The 20653-nt window shown below is 41.8% G+C and overlaps 1 protein-coding gene across 3 annotated transcripts in view; it reads right to left on the reverse strand.

Annotated features, from left to right (window-relative positions):
• The window catches only part of Nedd1 (NEDD1 gamma-tubulin ring complex targeting factor), a 47368-nt gene that overhangs the window by 15355 nt on the left and 11360 nt on the right, over positions 1-20653 (reverse strand). For all 3 annotated transcript variants that reach the window (XM_042263225.2, XM_042263224.2, XM_076554626.1), the window contains exons 5-8: positions 18797-18937; positions 4082-4311; positions 2388-2589; positions 1825-2038 (exon numbers count right to left, since the gene is read on the reverse strand). In XM_042263225.2, the coding sequence (XP_042119159.2) occupies positions 1825-2038; positions 2388-2589; positions 4082-4311; positions 18797-18937 (787 nt within the window). The remainder of the gene's footprint in view (positions 1-1824; positions 2039-2387; positions 2590-4081; positions 4312-18796; positions 18938-20653) is intronic.

Genomic DNA, 20653 nt, shown 5'->3' on the forward strand with positions numbered 1-20653 from the left:
GCATCAAGGAAAGCAGCAGAATATGTCAGTGAAGGACTTTTCAAAACAGCTCATTTGTTCACAGGATTCACTTCAGTAGAAAGTTTCTAATATCATCAATATGCTTTTGCTGCCCTCTTAAAGTACACCAATACAATGTAGGTCTGTTATGCTTCTGACTGTCCATAAATGATGGAGACACATCTACTAGGCATAAGCATGAGGCCTGAGGACAACAGGAGTCAGCTAACATCTGTTCCCCACCTTGTAGAAAGCAGGCCTCTGATCCCATCCAAAGTCTTCCTTCACTAACAGTGGGAGCTTAACCTGACTCTCGGCATTCTCAAACTACAGGACTCAGTAACTCCCTTTGTCACTGGCAATAAGGAAAGGAGTGGCAGATTCATAAAGAATAGTACAGTAGGCAAGAGCTAAGGCCTTGCTAGTGCACGGCCTTAGAGCTAAGACTCGGTGGGAGAAACCACAGATCAAGGGCATCTTGCTTGTGTTAGGGTGGTGAGTTCTCGGGAGATGCAGCAACGAGGTGAACTCCAGCCCCTGGCCTGGCAGCTGCTGCTATTTTGAGAGGAGCTTGACTTGGCACCTTGATCTCAAGCTGAAAAGCCTGAGATGGAACAGATGACTGGATTTCCAAACCTGACCAAACCTGGCTAAAGAAATGAACTTAAAAAACCAACTGCTAGAAAACCAAAGCTCCTGTCCATCCCAACACTGACAGTGATGCACAGCTGTAAACCAGCACTGGGAGGCTAAGGAATTCAGGGCTAGCTTGGGCTACACAGTGAGAGGGATGAAAGGGAAGAATGAGGGCAGGGAGGAGTTTGCTTCCTTTTTTCTAAGTTTTTAACAAATTTGAATGGATGTCCTAGCCTCTGAAACAGACAGAGGGTTAGTACCATAGAGAAATAGTACTAAAGCCTTAATTTTCACTTCTTAAAAATTGCTATTTCCTACTTAAACTAAGAGCCAGCAACAAGTCTACAGAGGTTCTTTTCAATGAGTAAGTTGGATAACTCCAGTAAAAACAGGATTTTTTAAAACTTTAGTCTGTCATCGTCATGGTCATGACCGTGACTACAATATCACCAATACTATGGTCTGTGTGCCAGGCACTTGGGATACATCTTCTCGGATTGCCATAACCATCTTACACATTAAACATTATCTTAGTGTATGAAGGGAAGCCAATGAGAGTAGAGCCCAGGATGGCTCAGTCAGAACAGGACTTGCCCTATAAGCAGTAAAAGCTGCAGATGATCCCCAGACCCCACAAGAAAAGAAGAGCAGATTATCGGAGGAGATCATCTACACACGATGAACTCTCCATGAACAAACGAACAGGTAAATGCGTACCAGGCACTATTCGGCATTTCCAAATATCCGTCCTATCACCTGACTGACTTTTCATTTTATGACATGAAACACCAGGAACCATGAGGTCAAACCAAGCACACAGCACAGGCCTCCCTTCCCTTCCCACCCTCCACTCAGCACACAGCACCGGCCTCCCTTCCCCCCCTCCACTCAGCACACAGCACCGGCCTCCCTTCCCTTCCCACTCAGCACACACTCAGCCAGTCTGAGGGAGGAAGTGTTCAAGAGGAATGACTTCTCTAAAAGAGTCGTTCCTTCTCCCAACAGGAATCCAGCTAAGTGCTCCCAAGAGCTCTGTAACAAGGTAAAGTTAGTAAGCTTCACTTCTTCAACAGTATCTACAAGTCAGTTTTACCTAAACACTCAAATGTGTCCAAGGTTCTCCTAAAAAGCGCTAGTTAGGTGATATTTGGGGAAGAGTCCTCAGAACACTGCCCTGAGGAAAGTTACCTGCTTTGTCCTGGGCAGCGCCGGCGGCTCCTTTGCCTGTCGCGGTGCTCACGGGCTGCGGCAGAACTGTCGCAATGGAAGGGGTGGATACCTCTCTGACAGTCGCAGAATTCTGAGCAGCCCCGCCGCCGCCGCCGCCGCCGCCGCCGCCCACAGCGACACTCCGCTTAGTCCCTGATGTGGCCTTATTTGAGCAGCCTTTACTTAAACTTGCCTGAATGGAAGAGAATATTGAAAAGCTCAGGTTACCAGTGCGGCATACTATACATTAATATTTTATAAATGCCCTGCTAAATTAAAAACTTAATTTTTCTTTTTATATATTTGAAGCTTGCTCTAAACAAAAATTCATTTTAGAGTACTTTTGATGAAGGTTTATATAAGTATTAAATTTTTAAAATCAAGTCTCAGATGGCTTTATATTAAAACAAACTATGTATAATGTCACCATATACAATCACTAGGAAGCAATACAATGCTGTGTTTCGTGGACAAGATACAATTTTCATTTTCTGAGCTAGGGATTTTTTGGAAACCTGAAAATATGGAAGAGAACGTCTCACCTTCATCAGAGACGTGGAGTACTGAAATGCTATACACTGCACAGATGTCTTGTGGGCAGTGATGGTTTTCACGGGGGATTTCAGCATCCTCAGGTCGTATTGATAGATTTTCCCCCGGGAGGATCCAACAGCCAAAGTGGCTCCGTCAGGCATAAAGTCTACGGCAGTGAGAGGAGCGTCAGCCACAAGCGTTTTCACCAGCCTTTGGACAGGAGGAGATACGCAATTATTAGTATACACGGGAGTGTAAGCTTGGAGGACACAACTATTGATCAAAAACACTCGGTCGGAACTGGGCAAGCAATGCATACCCCAAACAGCTGCTTGGAGTCTGTCTCGACACGTGTAACAGAACGACCTGTAAGGACTAGACACTGCACCCTACTTTTCTACTCACTTCAAAGGCACAGCCGACATGTTCCAGGCAGACCACCTACTCCCTCCAGTCAGTACTCTATGGCAGGGAGGTGACAAAGTCCCTAGTGTCACTTACAAACAGCCACCAGCCTCAGGGCTGAGCGGGCACCACATATCCAGTTTCCACTTAGTGGCCTGCTTGTCTCTGGGGGGACTGTGACCTTTCACAGGAACAGATGTTCCTCTGCTCTGAGTTGTGCATCTCCTGACCAAAAGGCTAAAAACAACACATTCGTGTGGCCGATGGAGACTGACTTGCTCTTTGCTGGTCTATCAGGTACTACACAAAGAGGAGGAAAAAAGGCTTCCTGAGCCCAGAGGCTGCCAGATGTGAACCAAGTCACTGGTGTACTGGCGAAAGGCCCCAGTCTGGAATCTCCCGATAGCAACCTCCGCATTCTACATGATCTTTAAATACTGCTTATCGTTAAATACAATTCTAGAAGCCTTTTCTTCTTTTAAAAAATAAAGTTCTACCTTAAGCAGTTATCCCAAAACGGTTTGAACGGTTCGAAGATCATCTAGCTAAGCAGGGCCAACATTTCTCAGGGATAGATCTGGTAATGTCTGAAGACTATCATAACTCAGCAAATGCCACTGTGCTTAGGGAGAGACCAAGGACAGTGTTGAAAGATATTACAGTGCTCAGGACGGCACTCATAACAGAGAAACACCAGACCAAAATATAATTAGTTTAGAAACTTTGGTACAGAAAATAAATTTTAAAACAAAACTGCCTTAAAAAATAAGTGTGTTTAGTTGTATTTTACAAAAGAATCTTAAGACTAGTGAAATAAAGACATATAATGAATCATCTTTCTCTCTCTCTCTCTCTCTCTCTCTCAAAACATTCATGGTCTAAAAGCATCCTAATGTCCATGCTATATCCATTATTCTTTTCTATGTGAGAAAACACAAGAAAATTTTCATATTAGATACATCCAATGTACAAATATTAGATCCCGCTGATAGTAACAGAAGCCGTCTAAGTCACAAACATGTCTGTTAATGAAGTAACTGTTGTTAAATTAAAGCATGGACACCTTAGAGCTGGTGTAGGTTGGTGCACAGTGCTTGCTTAGCATACACGGCACTCTAGGTTGACCTTAAGTACCACATAAGCTGGGTGTGGTGACACACCTGTAATTTGAGCACTCAGTAACACCAAAGGATCTCCAGTTCAAGGTCATGTTTAGCTAACTGGCAAGTTTGAGGCCTGCCTTGGCTAGGTGAGATCCGAACTCAAAACAAATACTCAGGATCATTATCACACTTACTTCTTACTTGAAGTGTCATAGAGGATGATTCTTTTATCCAAGCCTATGGTGACAAACAGCAATTCATTGACAGGCGAGAAGCAGATGCCTGACGCTGGAGCCTTGTGTGTGGTGTCAAAGCTGTGGTATGAACTCTGACTGTTCACATCCCAGAGGGTCACTACTCCATTATCCGAAACGCTGCCAAGGAGAGACTTCCTAAATAAGGAGTACCTCATGTGTCGGACAGGCTGTGATGTAAAGACACACGGATGTTACGGCTGACATTCATAAACATCCATAAACATGACTGAATTCTACCAATTCTGTCCACACCGCTTTAGGTATTCCCAGATTTAAGGACAGACATGTTTTGGCCACAAACCCCACCATGTTATTTAACGTGCTGTAAGGTGACCCTGCAACATTTCAATGTTCTATTAGGTGAGTATCTGTCATCATTTTATTATCTGGGAGAACACAGCTTTTTCAATCTCCTCCATTTCAGAGGAAAACTGTTAATATAACTGTATGGTAAAAAGGCCAGTGAAAGAAACACTTTAGCCCTAAAACCAGACCCAAAGAAACACGTTGGCACTGGAACCAGAGCCAGTGAAAGAAATACTTGACCCCTAAAACCAGAGCCAAAGAAACACACTTTGGCCCTGGAACCAGAGCCAGTGAAGAAACACACCCTGGCCCTGAAACTAGAGCCAGAAGGCTAAAAAAAGGGCCAGTCAAAGAAACACAGTGTGGCCCTGAAACCATGTCCCACTGAACATGAAACCAACCAGTCCCTGAGCAGGAAAACCAACCAATCCCTGAGCAGGAAAACCAACCAATCCCTGGACAGGAAACCAACCAGTCCCTGAGCAGGAAAACCAACCAATCCCTGGACAGGAAACCAACCAGTCCCTAAGCAGAAAAACCAACCAATCCCTGGACAGGAAACCAACCAGTCCCTGAGTAGGAAAATCAACCAGTCCCTGAGCAGGAAAACCAACCAATCCCTGAGCAGGAAAACCAACCAATCCCTGGACAGGAAACCAACCAGTCCCTGAGCACAAAATCTAGCCAGTCTGAGCTTGTCGAAGCTCAAGGGATAAAAATCTGACCATTTGCCCCTGACAATCTTCTTCTCCCTGGAAACACTGCACCCAGGAAGCCCTATCTAAGCCCTGTGCCTGTTCAGTTAGCAGCTGTCCTTCTCCACCCTGGCAGAGGCAGCCACTCTGCTGGACTCCTTCCCAAATAAATCGCTTTCTGAAACGAGTTTTGGGTGATGATGTTCTTTGGCCAGCGTGGAGCAGAATCTCTGCTGGGAAGCTCCCTCAGGGGGCAGAGCAGAAGATGAAAGGGATACCTCTGCTGGGAAACTCCCTTGGGAGTGGAGCGGAAGTAACAACTTTCCCCAGGAGCGGGAGCAGATTGCCACATTTCTGCAGGGGTCTCCCATTAGCAGAGTGAAGTGGAGGTAACATCTTGGGCAGGAGCTAAGAAGATACAGGTATCTCTGCTGGAAAACTCCCTTCTGGGCCAGAGCAGAGGTCAGCTGTAACAGCACTCAGAGAGGAGCAGGATTGCCAGATCCTGTGGGGAGACCATCCCCCAGAGGACCTCAGCTTCAGGGATAGCCTGACTTCCCAACAAGTCAAGATAACTTTCCCTCCAGAGCTGTAGGTAGGTATCCAGGATACCTTCCCTTCACAGATTCAGGGTTAGCCTGACTTCCCGACAAGCCAGGGTCCTTCTCACTTCCCGTCAACTCATTTCCCACCCCAAGAAGTACTTTCAGCTCTCCTTCTTCCTCCTCTGCTCTGCAGCATATATAAGCTGCTCAGTCTCATTGGGTTACTCGGTAAACCCATAAACACACACACTCAATTACTTAAGGAGTTTTTAATCAAATCAAGAATTTTATAATGAAAATTATGCTGCCTTGCTCATTATCAATTCTGATAAACAGAACTGACATCCTAAGGTAGTCCACAGTCAAAAATTACACAATTAAAGAAAGGAATGCTAAATGATAGTCCTTTGCTGATTTTTCCCCCAGAGATTATAAAACATTAATTATTTTTATATTTTACTATTTTTATCTTTGATGTTTTTAAATCAAAGACAGAAGACTATCATAGTTTGCTAGGTCTGGCATTTGCTGGATACATAAGGTTCAACGTTTCCTTTCTTTTTAAAATATATTTTCTATTTGCCATTTTTATGTAACCCTTAATTTTCCAATGTTTAAACATCTTCTTTGTGAAGCGTATCTCGAGCTCCCTGCGAATTCTAAATAGCTGGACGCCAGCAGCACGACTGCCTTGCTCTCTGGGTGGCACACTGTAAGCTGTGGTTCAGCTACAGGTTTGTCAGCCTTAGGAAGGGCAGAGCCTAGAGACTCAAGCACATGCTGCAGTTCTGAGTCGCGAAGAGCAGGGTGGATGCTTAAGTAAGGGCCACTGATGACCCAGTGACTGCTTCTGCTTGTGCGCGCGTGCGCGCGTGCGTGCGTACACGAGGGGCGGGGTGGGGTGGGGTGGGGGTCGGGGGTGGCAATATGGAGCAGTTCAAGGTTCCTGACCATGAATACGAATAAGCAGGCTGCTGCATGGGGACTTGTGAACTACCTGTCCATTAAGACGTTGCTGGGGACTGTGAACTACCACAGCTCGGGTATTCGTTCACCTTTCACCCCTGCAACATGCCCTCGTGCTCACATGGAATGAGCCCGCATACCTTCTCTCTTGTTAATCTGTGTCAGTTCTTTCTGGCAGATCCAATTACTAACCTACAGAGAACAGACAGTGAAGCTGTCTGCTGGGTTAATTTGTCCTTTACAAACTTACTTTTTGTTTCCTTTCCCTTTGCCAGGCATCTAACATTCTACAGGAAAGATGCACATAACTGATTAAGATGGGAGCAGGAGAAATATCACTCATTAGAACTCCTACTCCCTGGTCTTTATTTAGATTCACAGAACCCGGAACATCTGCTGCCTATCAGTACCATCAGAGTGCAAGTCACAGAAGCAGACACCTCGGGATTAATGAGTGCTCTGGTGCCCACTCACTGTCTATGACTAAACAGTAGTTCCTCAGTGAACCTGTTCCTAAATTTTATTGAAAAAGGTCAAAATCAGAAGAGACTTTTCAGAACAATATTAAAATACAGTGCTTGTGATTAGAAACATTTGGAAACTATCTCAAACAGGAGAATCGTTAGACAAATAGTGGCATTAAGTACTACCAAAAAGCACACAGTCATTGAACACTAGTTAGAATCTGTGAGGACATACCTAGGACAAAATGGTGACCAAAAAAGGGCAGGAAACAAGATTAGACAAAGAAAATGATTATGTAAGAAAGACAAAGCTATGTATAGAAACACACAAAGTTTTTCAAATAATTTCCATTAACGTTAGAGAAAAACATAAGAAAAAAATCTTTGAAAATAGGCACAAAGTATCAATTTATTTTATGCTAACATAATAATAAGACTGCTTAAGAACACAACACAGGGGCGAGGCAAGAATATAACAAGTGCTAAGAATACCCAGATTAGTAAGGACGTGTTAGTGTGCCAAACTTTCCCCCAATATAAAGTATACTAATGCTCTTATAAACTTAAGGGTCACTAGTCTAGAAATAAGGCTCTGCAGTCAAGTTTTTTGATCATAAACCCATGTAAAACATAAAGTAAATTATAATTAAAAGTTTTCTATAGTGTCAGAAATAGAACTCAGGACTTCTTGGGGTCTCTACAGCTGAGCTATATTCCAGCCCTAAACTTATTCTTTACAAACTAATTATCATTTTAGAAGGTAATTAATAATTACTTACAGTTACCAGATCTCTGTACTCAAGCATGCTTATTAACACAAAATGTATACACAAAACAAAATATTTGCTTAAGGAAAACAGGTGGGTTTGAACATGTACTGTGGTATATGTTAACATCTCACCTCTGCTTTACCTAAAAATCCCTTTTAATCCAAGGCTTCAATAATATAGATCCCGGTTTGAACTGCCTGGGAGAAGGCAGCAGGGGTCCAGCTCTCGTGGAGCCAGGCCGTGGCGGACCTTGCCCTGTGCTGACATGCAAGTGGAGTTTGAGAGGCGCCAGGCAGCAGGTCCACAGAAGCAATGCCTTTCTTTTTCCCTTGGAGAAAGACACTGCTCCACAGACAACTAATAGCTTCAATTCAGCTCCGACATTTCAAAGTCGGACTCTAAACATATTCAGGCCATCTCATTTCTGGTGAATTTCAGTCTGATGTAGACTCAGTGAGATGCCAAGGATTTCTCACTCTCCCTAAGCCACTTTGGTGATTATTACAACTTCAAATCCTTGATTGTTTATAGAAACAAAAATAAAGTTTTTTTAATTTAATCATGGCTATGTCCTATGTCCTGTCTACTATTTTTTCTCAATAACCAATACCCTAGGTACAATACAATCAACCAACACAAAACTGAACTGAACAACAGTATATTTGAATTTTAAAATGTCAACTTCTGACACACTTGAGATCTTATGAACTGTTTAAATTTTTTAAATGTGTATTTATTTGAACTCTAAAATGAATTTTAAGAAATCTTATAATAGAATTTTTTTAATGAATGCTCAAGTGCCAACTCTATGCTTCTGGTAATAATAGATAAACTGCAATTAAGTTGTAGGAAAAGAACTAATGTAAAAATGCCTTCAAATATTTCAATTATGTTAAGTAAAAACTAGAGTGTGCAGAATCATTACAATGACTTTCCTAAGAGCTCTAGAACTGATCTTTATAAAACCAACTTCTATTTTTTTGCCTATATATTTTTCTCTTAATGGTATAGCTTATCAAAGAATATGAGATAATACAGTATATATTTTTTAAAAAATAACCCCTTGTCCCTAGCAGAAGGAAAAAAATGCACTCTAATTTTTTTCTTTACCCTCTTATTCACACACACACACACACACACACACACACACACACACACACACCACTGAGTCTAGTTAGTGTTTCCTATATATACACATGTTTAAGGCTGCCCACTTAAGTATTGGGAAAGCTACAAGAGGTCTTCTTGAAGCAAACAGCAGTCACTGACAACCTGTAGCTCTGCCTCTGGAGGTGGGGCCTTGTCAGAAAAACAGTCTTCAATGCAGAACACAATTCCAGAGGACAAATTCTAGCTGGTAAATTAGCAGGGGATTGAAAGAAGCACATAAACTACAGACGCTCGAACCAGGTTGAGGAAGTAATCACAAAGGTATTCTAGTGTCTTCTAACAATGATTCTTTAAAGGCTCCCAACAGCAGCTAACACTCACTGATCTTAGCCTAGTGCTGCCAAGTAGACATAAAGCCACCAAGGCTCCTGCAGAGGTACAGACGTGCTGCCCAAGGAGGAGGCAGCAGGCCCAGGAAGAGCCCAGGTTCTGACTGATCTCCACTCACCCTGCAGGTGAGTTTTATGCATTCCTGTTTTCCTAAACTACAAGATAAACTTAATTTGGTTTTCTGATAAAAACTAATCAATTAAAAATCTTTGAAAATCAACATCACAGTAATCTATCACCTAAGATTTTAAGGGTTTTTCTTTTCATGTGAGAGGGATAAAAATAAACATTCGATCACTGCACACCTGAAGACATCTAGTTGTGACCAGAGGGGAGGGGTGAGAAGGAGCTGGGGGGGTTAGGGAGGAAATAGTAGGACCCCAGAGCTTTGAAGAGGTAAGGGGGGAAATGGAGTGGAGGGCCTTAACTGGGAGGAAGGATAATACAGAGGAAGGCGGTTAAATAACATTAAAGAAGTCTGAAAAAGCCATAGCAAGTCATAATTCTATGTTTACCTAAAATTACATATATGTGTGTATATGTACACACACACACACACACAAAATGAAGTTATACCACGTGAGGTGATAATGCTTCCCCCAAGAGCCATAGCCCAGTGGTTCTCAACCCCTTTGGGAATGAACGACCCTTTCACAGGGGTCACCTAAGACCATCAGAAACCACTATTTCTGTTATGATTCATAACAGTAGCAAAATTAGTTATGCACTAGCAGCAAAAATAATGTGATGGTTGGGGTCACCACAACATGAGGAATTGTATTAAAGGATCACAGCATTAGGGAGACTGAGAACCACCGGTCTAGACTATCTAAACAAAAATATCAGTACTAACACAAGAAACTTCCTTTTGATCATTGGTCAGGGAAGTCCAAAAGACCCCTAAATCAGTATAGGCTAGCACCACAGCCCTTGATCACCTTCTATCTACAGCTTGAAGAGGAGACCCTATTGCTGAAGACACCACAAATTTTTGTTATGGGACTTGAGGAGTCAAGCTGGTACTGACAGGAGCTGGAAGGCTCCTCCCTGAGGACTAGTTCTCACAGCACTGGAAGGTGCCAGGCAGGCTGCCAGGGGAGAAAAGTGACCAGCAGTCCCCCAGCTGTAAAGCCTGTGAACCACAGTAACCACTGGCCCGGCAGGACCCACCACAGTGCAGCAGTGGCACTTCTGTTGGGGTAAACCAACGGGCCTCTAGCTGGGCTGAAGGCCTGCCCGGTAGGAGGGAACTCACGCCTGGTACTGTAAACCCAGCAAGAACCCACGGCTGGAGAGGTCATAGATCCAAGGACAACCAACTACTGCTAATTTCTTTCTTTTTCTTTTTCTTTTTTTTTGGTTTTTCAAGACAGGGTTTCTCTGTGTAGCTTTGCACCTTTCTTGGATCTTGCTCTGTAGACCAGGATGGCCTCGAACTCACAAAGATCTGACTGCCTCTGCCTTCCGAGTGCTGGGATTAAAGGCATGCACCACCACTGCCCAGCTGCTATTTTCTTAAACTGATACATCTTGCAACTGTACCCAGAAGCTTCAGATACTCTGCCTTAAATAATCACTCACAACTTCCACTAAGCTAGAAAGTAGGCCGAGAGGAAATGAGGCTCCTGTGGCAGGGGCCCTCCAATCAGTCCATCCTCTGAACCGACAGCCCAGGAATCACATGCTCACTAGTAACAACGTCTAAATGAGGCGAAGGCAATGGAACTCAGTGGCCACTGGGTGAAAAACAGTCAACAGTGGCAAGTCCTCTATGCTGGCAAAAAGACTCCAGCAAAACACAGGAAAGCAGAAGTGTGAGAGTATGCAGGCCAGACCTAGTTTGTACGTAAAAAGCCAGGCTGAAGTTTATGAATATGCTATGCCCCAATACAAAACACAACAGAAGAAACCCATTACTCTGGTTCCTCATAAAGATATAAATTTGACCTCAGTATGATTGTTTACATTGGTTCCACAGACTGCGGGCTTAGGCTTTATATTATCAAAACACAAATAAAGAGAAAACACAAAGATAAAAAAGTTTGTTTTTACAACAATATTAATATTCTAAAGAACCTATCTATGAAAACTAAAAGCATTAATTCTCATCCACAAAACCTGGAAAGCGCTGTTATCCCTAAAGGGTTCTGTTGCTGTTCAGCAATTCTAATTCTCACACTAATTTGTTAAAACCACCAAGTAGTTTAAATGCTGTCGAGAACAGAGACAAATGTCGCACGTGGTAGCTAGTCTCCTGCCAACACTGCACTTCCTTACCTCCCAATCTGTTCTCACGCCCTCCCATCAACCCATTATGTTCCCTCCTTGTGTTTTCCATCATTTCCTCCATATGAATCACTCTTTCCCAGAGTTCTAGACCAGCCTCTTAACAGCTCAGTAATTTCTAAACATGTTCGTACAGCCACATGTTTATTGGGTCTTTTCCATGTAAGACACAAAGCTGGAGAGCAGCTGAAGACAGAGACGTACGCTGTGGTCCCCACTCTAATGCATCCATGGAGAGAGCTAACCCTAACCATCAGCATGCAACAACTGGACAAGGTCTGTCACCTGACACTGCAAAGCAAGCCCTCTCTCCTTCTGCTCTCCTTCCTTTGTTCCGAGTTTTTCCCAACTGCTCTAAACCACTCCCTCAACTCACAACATGTGTACGCAGCTCCCATATTCCTTATACACACGGACCTCAAAGGTACTATTTGCTTGTCCAGTTAAGCACTCTTTAAATTTTCCTTAAATAGTACATATTATTAAAATAATAATTTAAAAAAAATTCTTCCCAACGACAAAGATCTCTTGTCTTTTATTTAATACTAGTTGTGGCCAAAGTGGTAAGAATAGAAAGCCTGGTACAAAGAATTCACACCGATAACTATCTCATTCCACTGAGACTAAACACCTTAAAAGATTGACCCTATAGGAATCATCTGTAGAAATTTTCAAGGAATGTTAGCCAATGAATAGATTTATTAAGACATTTATCATTCTTTTAAGAAAAAAATTAAACTATGTTTTGACAAAGGAAAATATCTAATTGACTAATTTTTCTTTTTAAAAGTTTCCCTAAAGATTTCTGTACTAATCTGAAATGTATGAGTAAGCTTTTTCCTCTTAACTACCACATGCTTAAAAAAAAAGAAAGAAAGAAAACCTTTTTTTTCTTCAAAATTTACTTGGCTCTCTCTAAATAAAATAATGCCCTGTTCACAGAACAGCATGAATGTATATATCTGTCTTATGGCCTATACTATGAATTATGCAACACTTTCTCTAACAGAAATACCATGGGAAGAATAAAATCCTAGTTTTAGGATTATATTATCAGCAAATAGTTGCATTTTGTTAAAAATACAGTTAAAGCATAAAAAGATCAAATACTTACCATATAAATGAATTCATACAAGCATTACTTTATCATTTTCAAACACTATCATTAAAAATTAGCTAGACATTTTCAATCAAGCTACATAAAAATTTAAATGTCAAAAAAATTAACTTATGGGGAACCCCCACCCAACTCTGTTCCAGTTGCTGGCCAATAAGCCAAACTCCTGTGGGAGGCCCCCCCTCACCGGACCCTGAAATCTATACGCCATGCCCCAATACCCATCCCAAGACCCCAGCAACTTCCTGAGGCACAGAAACCAAACAGCCAGCTCTCATTGGACAAAGAGCTCTCAATGGACCAAGAGTAACCTCCTGAGACAGGGAATCCGCCAGCCCTCATTAGACCAAGAGTGGCTTTCTGAGACAGAATCTGGCACCTCTCACTGGACCAAGAAAGGCTTCCTGAAACACAGAATCTGTCAGCTCTGACTGGACCAAGAGCCCTGATAAGACCAAGAGAGGCTCCGTGAGTCACAGAATCAACTAGCTTGGGTTGACCCAAGAGCAGCTCCCTGAGACACAGAATCTGCCTGCTCCAATTAGACCAAGAGCTAAGAGTGGACCCAGAGGGGCTCCCTGAGACACAGACACAAGCAGCACAGAATAGACCAATAATAACTCACTCAGACACAGGTACCTCTTATACCTATTAGAGGAGGAGATGGGCAGACGTTAAGGCAAAAATACATACAACAACATAAAGAGCAATATGGCATCACCAGAACCTAGCCCTCCTCCAACAAGACCTGAACATCACAATGTAGAAGAAGCAGAAGAAAGCAACCTTTAAGAACAGCATCATGAAGATGCCTATAGAACACCAAACAGACTAGATCCCCCAAAAAAGTCCCCTTGCCACATAATATTTAAACAACTAAACCTACAGAATAAAGAAAGAATATTAAGAGCAGCAAAGGAAAAAGACAAGTGACTTATAAAGGCAAACCCATCAGAATAACACCCGATTTCTCAATGGAGACTTTGAAAGCCAGAAGGACCTGGACAGATGTAATGCAGACACTAAGAGACCATGGATGCCAGCCTAGACTAATATACCCAGCAAAACTTTCAACCATCATAGACTGAGTGAACAAGACATTCCAAGACAAAACAAGATTTAAACAATACCTATCCACAAATCCAGCCCTACAGAAAGCACTAGAAGGAAAATTCCAAGCTAAGGAAGTCAGATACACCCATGAAAACACAGGCAATAGATCAACCCACAGCAGTAAATCTCAAAGAAGAGAAATACACACAAAACTACCACCAAGATAGCAGGAACTAACAATCACTGGTCATTAATATCCCTTAATATCAAAAAGACACAGGCTAGCAGAATGGATACAAAAGCAGGACTCATCTTTCTGCTACATACAAGAAACACACCTCAATTTCAAAGATAGACACTACCTCAGAATAAAAGGCTGGGAAAAGTCTTTCCAATCAAATGGTCTTAAGAAGCAAGCTGGTGTAGCTATCCTAATATCCAACAAAATAGACTTCAAACTAAAATCAATCAAAAGAGATCAAGAAGGGCATTGCATACTCATCACAGGAAAGATCCACCAAGATGAAGTTTCAATTCTGAACATTTATGCCCCAAAAAGAAGGGCACCCACATATGTAAAAGAAACATTACTAAAGCTTAAATCACACATAAAACCCCACACATTAATAGTGAGAGACTTCAACACCCAACTCTCACCATTGGACAGATCTGTCAAATCAAAACAACAGAGAAATAAGGGGCTTAACTGATCTTATGACTCAAATGGACTTAATCGATATCTACAGAACATTCCACCCTAACAAAAAAGAATATACCTTCTTCTCAGCACCCCATGTAACCTTCTCTAAAATCGACCACATACTCAGTCACAAAACAAATCTCAACAGAGACAAGAAAAAAAAAATGGAATAATCTCCTGTATTCTATCAGACCACCATGGTTTAAAGTTAGATTTCAACAACAACAAAAATTACAGAAAGCCTACAATTTCATGGAAACTGAATAATGCTCAACTGAATCACCAATGGGTCAAGGAAGAAATAAAAAAAGAAATTAAAGACTTCCTAGAGATCAATGAAAATAAATATACTACATACACAAACTTATGGGCACTATGAAAGCAGCGCTAAGAGGGAAAATTCATAGCACTAAATGCCCACATAAAGAAGTTGGAGAAATCTCACACTAGTGACTTAACAGCACACCTGAAAGCTTTAGAACAAGCAGCAGCAAAATCACCCAGGAGGAATAGATGACAGGAAATAATCAAATTGAGAGCTGAAATCAATAAACAGAAACAAAGAGAACAATACAAAGAATCAATGAAACAAAGAGTTGGTTCTTCGAGAAAAATCAACAACATAGACAAGTTCTTATCCAGACTAACCAAAAGGCAGAGAGAGAAAGCATCCAAATTAGCAAAATCAGAAATGAAAAGGGAGACATAACAACTGACAATGAGGAAATCCAGAGAATCATCAGGTCATACTTCAAAAACCTGTACTCTACAATGCTGTGGGTGATTGAATGATAAATAAAACACTGATTGGCCAGTAGCCAGGCAGGAAGTATAGGCAGGACTAGCAGAGAGGAGAATTGGGGGAACAGGAAGGCGGAATGGAGGAGATGCTAACAGCTGCCACAATGGGAAGCAGGACGTAAAGTACCGGTAAGTCACAAGCCATGTGGCAATTTATAGATTAATAGAAATGGGTTGATTTAAGATAGAAGAACTAGATAACAAGAAGCCGGACACGGCCATACAGTTTGTAAGCAAGACAAGTCTCTGTGTGTTTACTCGGGTCTGAGCAGCTACGGGACTGGCTGGTGAGAGAGATTTGTCCTGACCGTGGGCCAGGCAGGAATGGAGAAAACTTCAGCAACACAGAATTGGAAAATCTAAAATAAATGGACAATTTTCTGAATAGACATATCTAAGTTAAATCAAGACCAGATAAACTATTTAAATAGACCAATAACCCCTAAGGAAATAGAAACAGTGATTAAAGTCTCCAACCAAAAAAAGCCCAGGACCAGATGGTTTTGATGCAGAAACTACCAGATCTTCAAAGAAGAGTTAATACCAATACTCTTTAAATTGTTCCACACAATAGAAATAGAAGGAACATTACCAAACTCCTTCTATGAGGCTACAATTACCCTGATTCCCAAGCCAAACAAAGATGCAACAAAGAAAGGGAACTATAGGCCAATCTCACTCATGAACATTGATGCAAAAATACTCAATAAAATACTGGAAAACAGACTCCAAGAACACATCAAAACAATTATCCCCCATGATCAAGTAGTCTTCATCCCAGAGATGCAAGGTTGGTTCAACATACAAAAGTCTCTCAATGTAATACACCATATAAACAAACTGAAAGGAAAAAAAAAAACCCACATGATCATTTCATTAGATGCTGAAAAGGCCTTTGAAAAAATCCAACACCCCTTCATGAAAAAGGTCTTGGAGAGATCAGGAATACAGGGAACATACCTAAACATAATAAATCAATTTACAGCAAGCCAACAGCCACCATCAAATTAAATGGAGAGAAACTCAAAGCGATTCCACTAAAATCAGGAACAAGACAAGGCTGTCCACTCTCCCCATATTTATTCAACATAGTACTTGAAGTTCTAGCTAGAGCAATAAGACAACAAAAGGAGATCAAGGGGATACAAATTGGAAAGAAAGAAGTCAAATTTTCACTATTTGCAGATGACATGATAGTATACATAAATGACCCCAAAATTTCGACCAAGGAACTCTTACAGCTGATAAACACCTTCAGTACTGTGGCAGGGATACAAGATTAACTCAAAAAAATCAGTAGCCCTCTTATATACAAATGACAAATGAGAAAGAAATCAGAGAAACATCACCCTTTACAATAGCCATGAATAATATAAAATACCTTGGGGTAACTCTAACTAAGCAAGTGAAGGACCTGTATGCCTGTATGACAAGAACTTTAAGTCCCTGAAGAAAGAAATTGAAGAAGATATCAGAAAATGGAAAGCTCTCCCATGCTCTTGGATAGGCAGAATTAACATAGTAAAAATGGCAATCTTACCAAAAGCAATCCACAGATTCAATGCAATCCCCATCAAAATCCCAACACAATTTTTCACAGACCTGGAAAGAACAATATTCAACTTCATATGGAAAAAAAACAAAAAACAAAAAACAGGATAGCCAAAAGAATCCTGTACAATAAAGCAACCTCTGGAGGCAGCACCATCCCTGACTTCAAGCTCTACTATAGAGCTACAGTAATAAACAGCTTGGTACTGGCATAAAAACATTGGACATGTGGACCAATGGAACCGAACTGAAGACCCTGACATTAATCCGCACATGTATGAACACCAACTTTTGACAAAGAAGCCAAAACTGTACAATGGAAAAAAGAAAGCATCTTCAACAAATGGTGCTGGCATAACTGGATGTCAACAAGTAGAAGATTGCAAATAGATCCATTTCTGTCACCATGCACAAAACTTAAATCCAAGTGGATCAAAGACCTCAACATAAATCCAGTTACTCTAAACCTGAGAGAAGACAAATAAAACACACAGACACTTATATTATTTAAACCGTTTTGGCCTAATGTCTCAGGCTTCTTGATATCTAGTTCTTATATCTTAAATTAACCCATTTCTATTAATCTATACCTTGCCACATGGCTCGTGGCTTACCAGTACTTTACATCCTTCTCCTCATGGCAGCCCTGCCTCAGCCTTCCACCTCCCAGTATTCTCCTCCTCTTTGTCCCACCTACACTACCCTTCCTGCCTGGCTACTGGCCAATCAGTGTTTTATTTATCAATCAATCATAGCAACATATATTTACAGCATATAGGACATCCCACAGCAACCCAGACTCAGAAAGACAAACATGTACTCACTCATAAGTGGATACTAGATGCAAAGCAAAGGATAACCAGACTCCAACTCACAGCGCCAGGGAGGCTAGCTAGTAAGGATGACCCTAGGAAGGGTGTATGGATCGTCCAGCGATGGAGAAATGGATGAGATCTACATGAGCAAACTGGGGGTGACGGGGGGTAATGGAGAGCAAGGGTCTGGAGAAAGACAGCTTAGGGGAACGGGAGGTTCTAGCTGGATGAGGAACAGAGTGGGAGAACAAGGAAAGAGGTACCACGATAAATGAAGACACTATAAGAATAGGAAGGAGCAGAGTGCTAGGGAGGTCTCCAGGAATCCACAAAGATGACTCCATTATAGAATACTGGCAATGGTCGACAGGGTGCCTGAGCTAACCTACTCTGGTGATCAGATGGCCGAACACCAGCAATGTCATCATAGAACCCTCATCCAGTGACTGATGGAAGCAGATGCAGAGATCCATGGCCAAGCCCCAGGCAAAACTCCGGGAGTCCAATCGACGTGAGAGAAGAGGATTATATGAGCAAGAGATATCGAGACCATGACTGGAAAAAGCAGAGAGACAACTAGCCAAACTAGTGGAAACTCATGAACTGTGAACCAATAGCTGAGAAGCCCCCATGGAACTTGACCAGGCCCTCTGGATAAGTGAAATAGTTGTTTAGTTTGAACTGTCCCATTCCCCCAGGCAGTGAGACCAGGACCTGTCCTTAGTGCATGAGCTGGCTTTTTGGAACCTAGGGCCTATGCTGAAACACTTTGCTCAGCCTTGGTGCAGGGAGGAGAGGATTGAACCTGCCACCGCTGAATGTGCCAGGCTCTGCTGACTCCCCAGGGGAGGGAGACCTTACCTTGGAAGAGGTGGGAATGGGGGAGTGGGCTGGGGGGGAAAGGTTGGGGGGTTGGAGGAGGAAGGACAGGGGAATCCGTGGTTGATATGTAAAACGAATATAAAATCTCTTAATAAAAAAAAATTTTTTTAAATAAAAAAATAAACTTATTTTCTTATGTAAAGTAATTTAAAATATAAATTATCAGCTTTATTTAAAAAAAAAAAAAAAACCATACTGTACCTGGCTACTCCCATGGCCAAAAGGTGTACTGGATATATTAGTGGTTACGTTGTGCAAAATGATCTCACCACTGAGAGACCCAGAAGCAATGTAGCAATCATTCCAATTGTACGCCACACAAGTTACTTCATCTTTATGATCCTGAAAGAAGCAAACACAAGGACAGCAGCATTACCCCCCACCCTGTGATGAATGGAAAGAACACGGCTGTCAGTCAATACCTGTGCTACATTTCCCTTCCACCACCACACTACTGAGCCAGCCGATCAGGAAACCACACAATCAACATGGAGGCTCCTCAGAAGACAGGTTTTCAGAGCCATATTACATGTCCGCGGACTCTGAAACAATCAACATTCTCGAAGGGTAACTTACTTAACATTCACCTTAGAGAACTGACTTCCACTGACAGACAACATTTGTTTCATGTTAAATGTTTGCTCTTCCAAACATCAAGTCAGAGGTGTTTAGCAGGAACATTTAATACTGACCTGAGTTAGAAGGGTGGATTTTTGTTTTGCTCTTTTAACAATATAGTGTTCTGTTATTTACTAAGATAAATATACTAAACTTGATACAAAATGACTAACGGACTATCAAGACTAGTGTGGCTAGGACATCACACTTACATTACAACTTTATCAAAGGATCCTTCAAACATTCCCTCTCTTCCACCAAAGAACAAGTGTCTGGGGGGTGGGGGGTGGGGGTTGATGCAGAGAAATAAGCAACACTGTGTGCAATGTTGTCACAGGGAACTAAGAGCATGTCACCCAACAGAATTCCTGCCACTTAGTAAAGGAGAAGGTATCTTCCTAATTCCAGCTGTGGAAAATACATCATCAGGAAACATCTACTATGCACCAATCAAATGTCAAAAACCTGACCAACGGATTAAAGACTCACCTCTTCTCAGCTCTGTAAGACACCCCCTATTCAGAATGAGACACCCCTCTAAGCAGAATGAACTCAAAGAGTGCACAATCAAAATACTAAACGAAGAGCAGGGTCTACACTTGCATGGACCTCTGTGAAGCTGACAAAGAACCAGATCTTTAACATCTGACTCGGTTTCTCCATCTGCACATGAGAATACTGCTTGCTGCTCTGCAGTTACTGAAATGAACAGAAGAAGCATTTGCAAGCACAACGGCTAGCAGATAAAGGAACGGGACAAAAGCTAACCATTTCATTAGCAGCAACTCTTCAATTACCTGTCTTCTTCCATAGCCAAGTTTAAAGAGGCTTCAAGTTTAGCTACACTTAAACAATAACCTTCCAAAAGGAACACCAAAGCAATTATGGGATCACTTTTCCACTGAGTTATGAGAGAGAGAGAGAGAGAGAGAGAGAGAGAGAGAGGGAGGGAGGGAGGGAGGGAGGGAGGGAGGGAGGGAGGGAGGGAGGGAGGGAGGGAGGGAGAAAGAATACCACTCTTCAAAATAGCACCTTTAGAATTAACTCAATAATGCTAAGATGTCTGGTATTTACTACAAAACAGTCTGGAGATGGGATGACTGGAGAACAGGGAAAACAGTACTGGCCATAATGTAACAATTAAAGGAAGTTCTTTTCTGTGTATGCAGGGGGGTACGAAGATACAACTATTTATATTTTTCATATTAAATCTTTTTAAACAACAAACTCAAAAACAACTTTGTAGTTCCTCTTCTAAACATTAAAAGAGTAAAAAGTAGAGTGAAGAAAGTCTTAACCACAGACCTTCCTGAGATGAATGTTTATTTTCTGAACCTACAAAGAACTGCCTGAGAGAACCCAAATTTTAAATAGTAAATTATTTTAAGAACTATTTCACTACCAAGTTTAAAGATATACAGGCAAAAATACCATCAATAG

This window comes from Peromyscus maniculatus, chromosome 18 (assembly GCF_049852395.1).
Source record: "Peromyscus maniculatus bairdii isolate BWxNUB_F1_BW_parent chromosome 18, HU_Pman_BW_mat_3.1, whole genome shotgun sequence".
Taxonomy (NCBI): domain Eukaryota; kingdom Metazoa; phylum Chordata; class Mammalia; order Rodentia; family Cricetidae; genus Peromyscus; species Peromyscus maniculatus.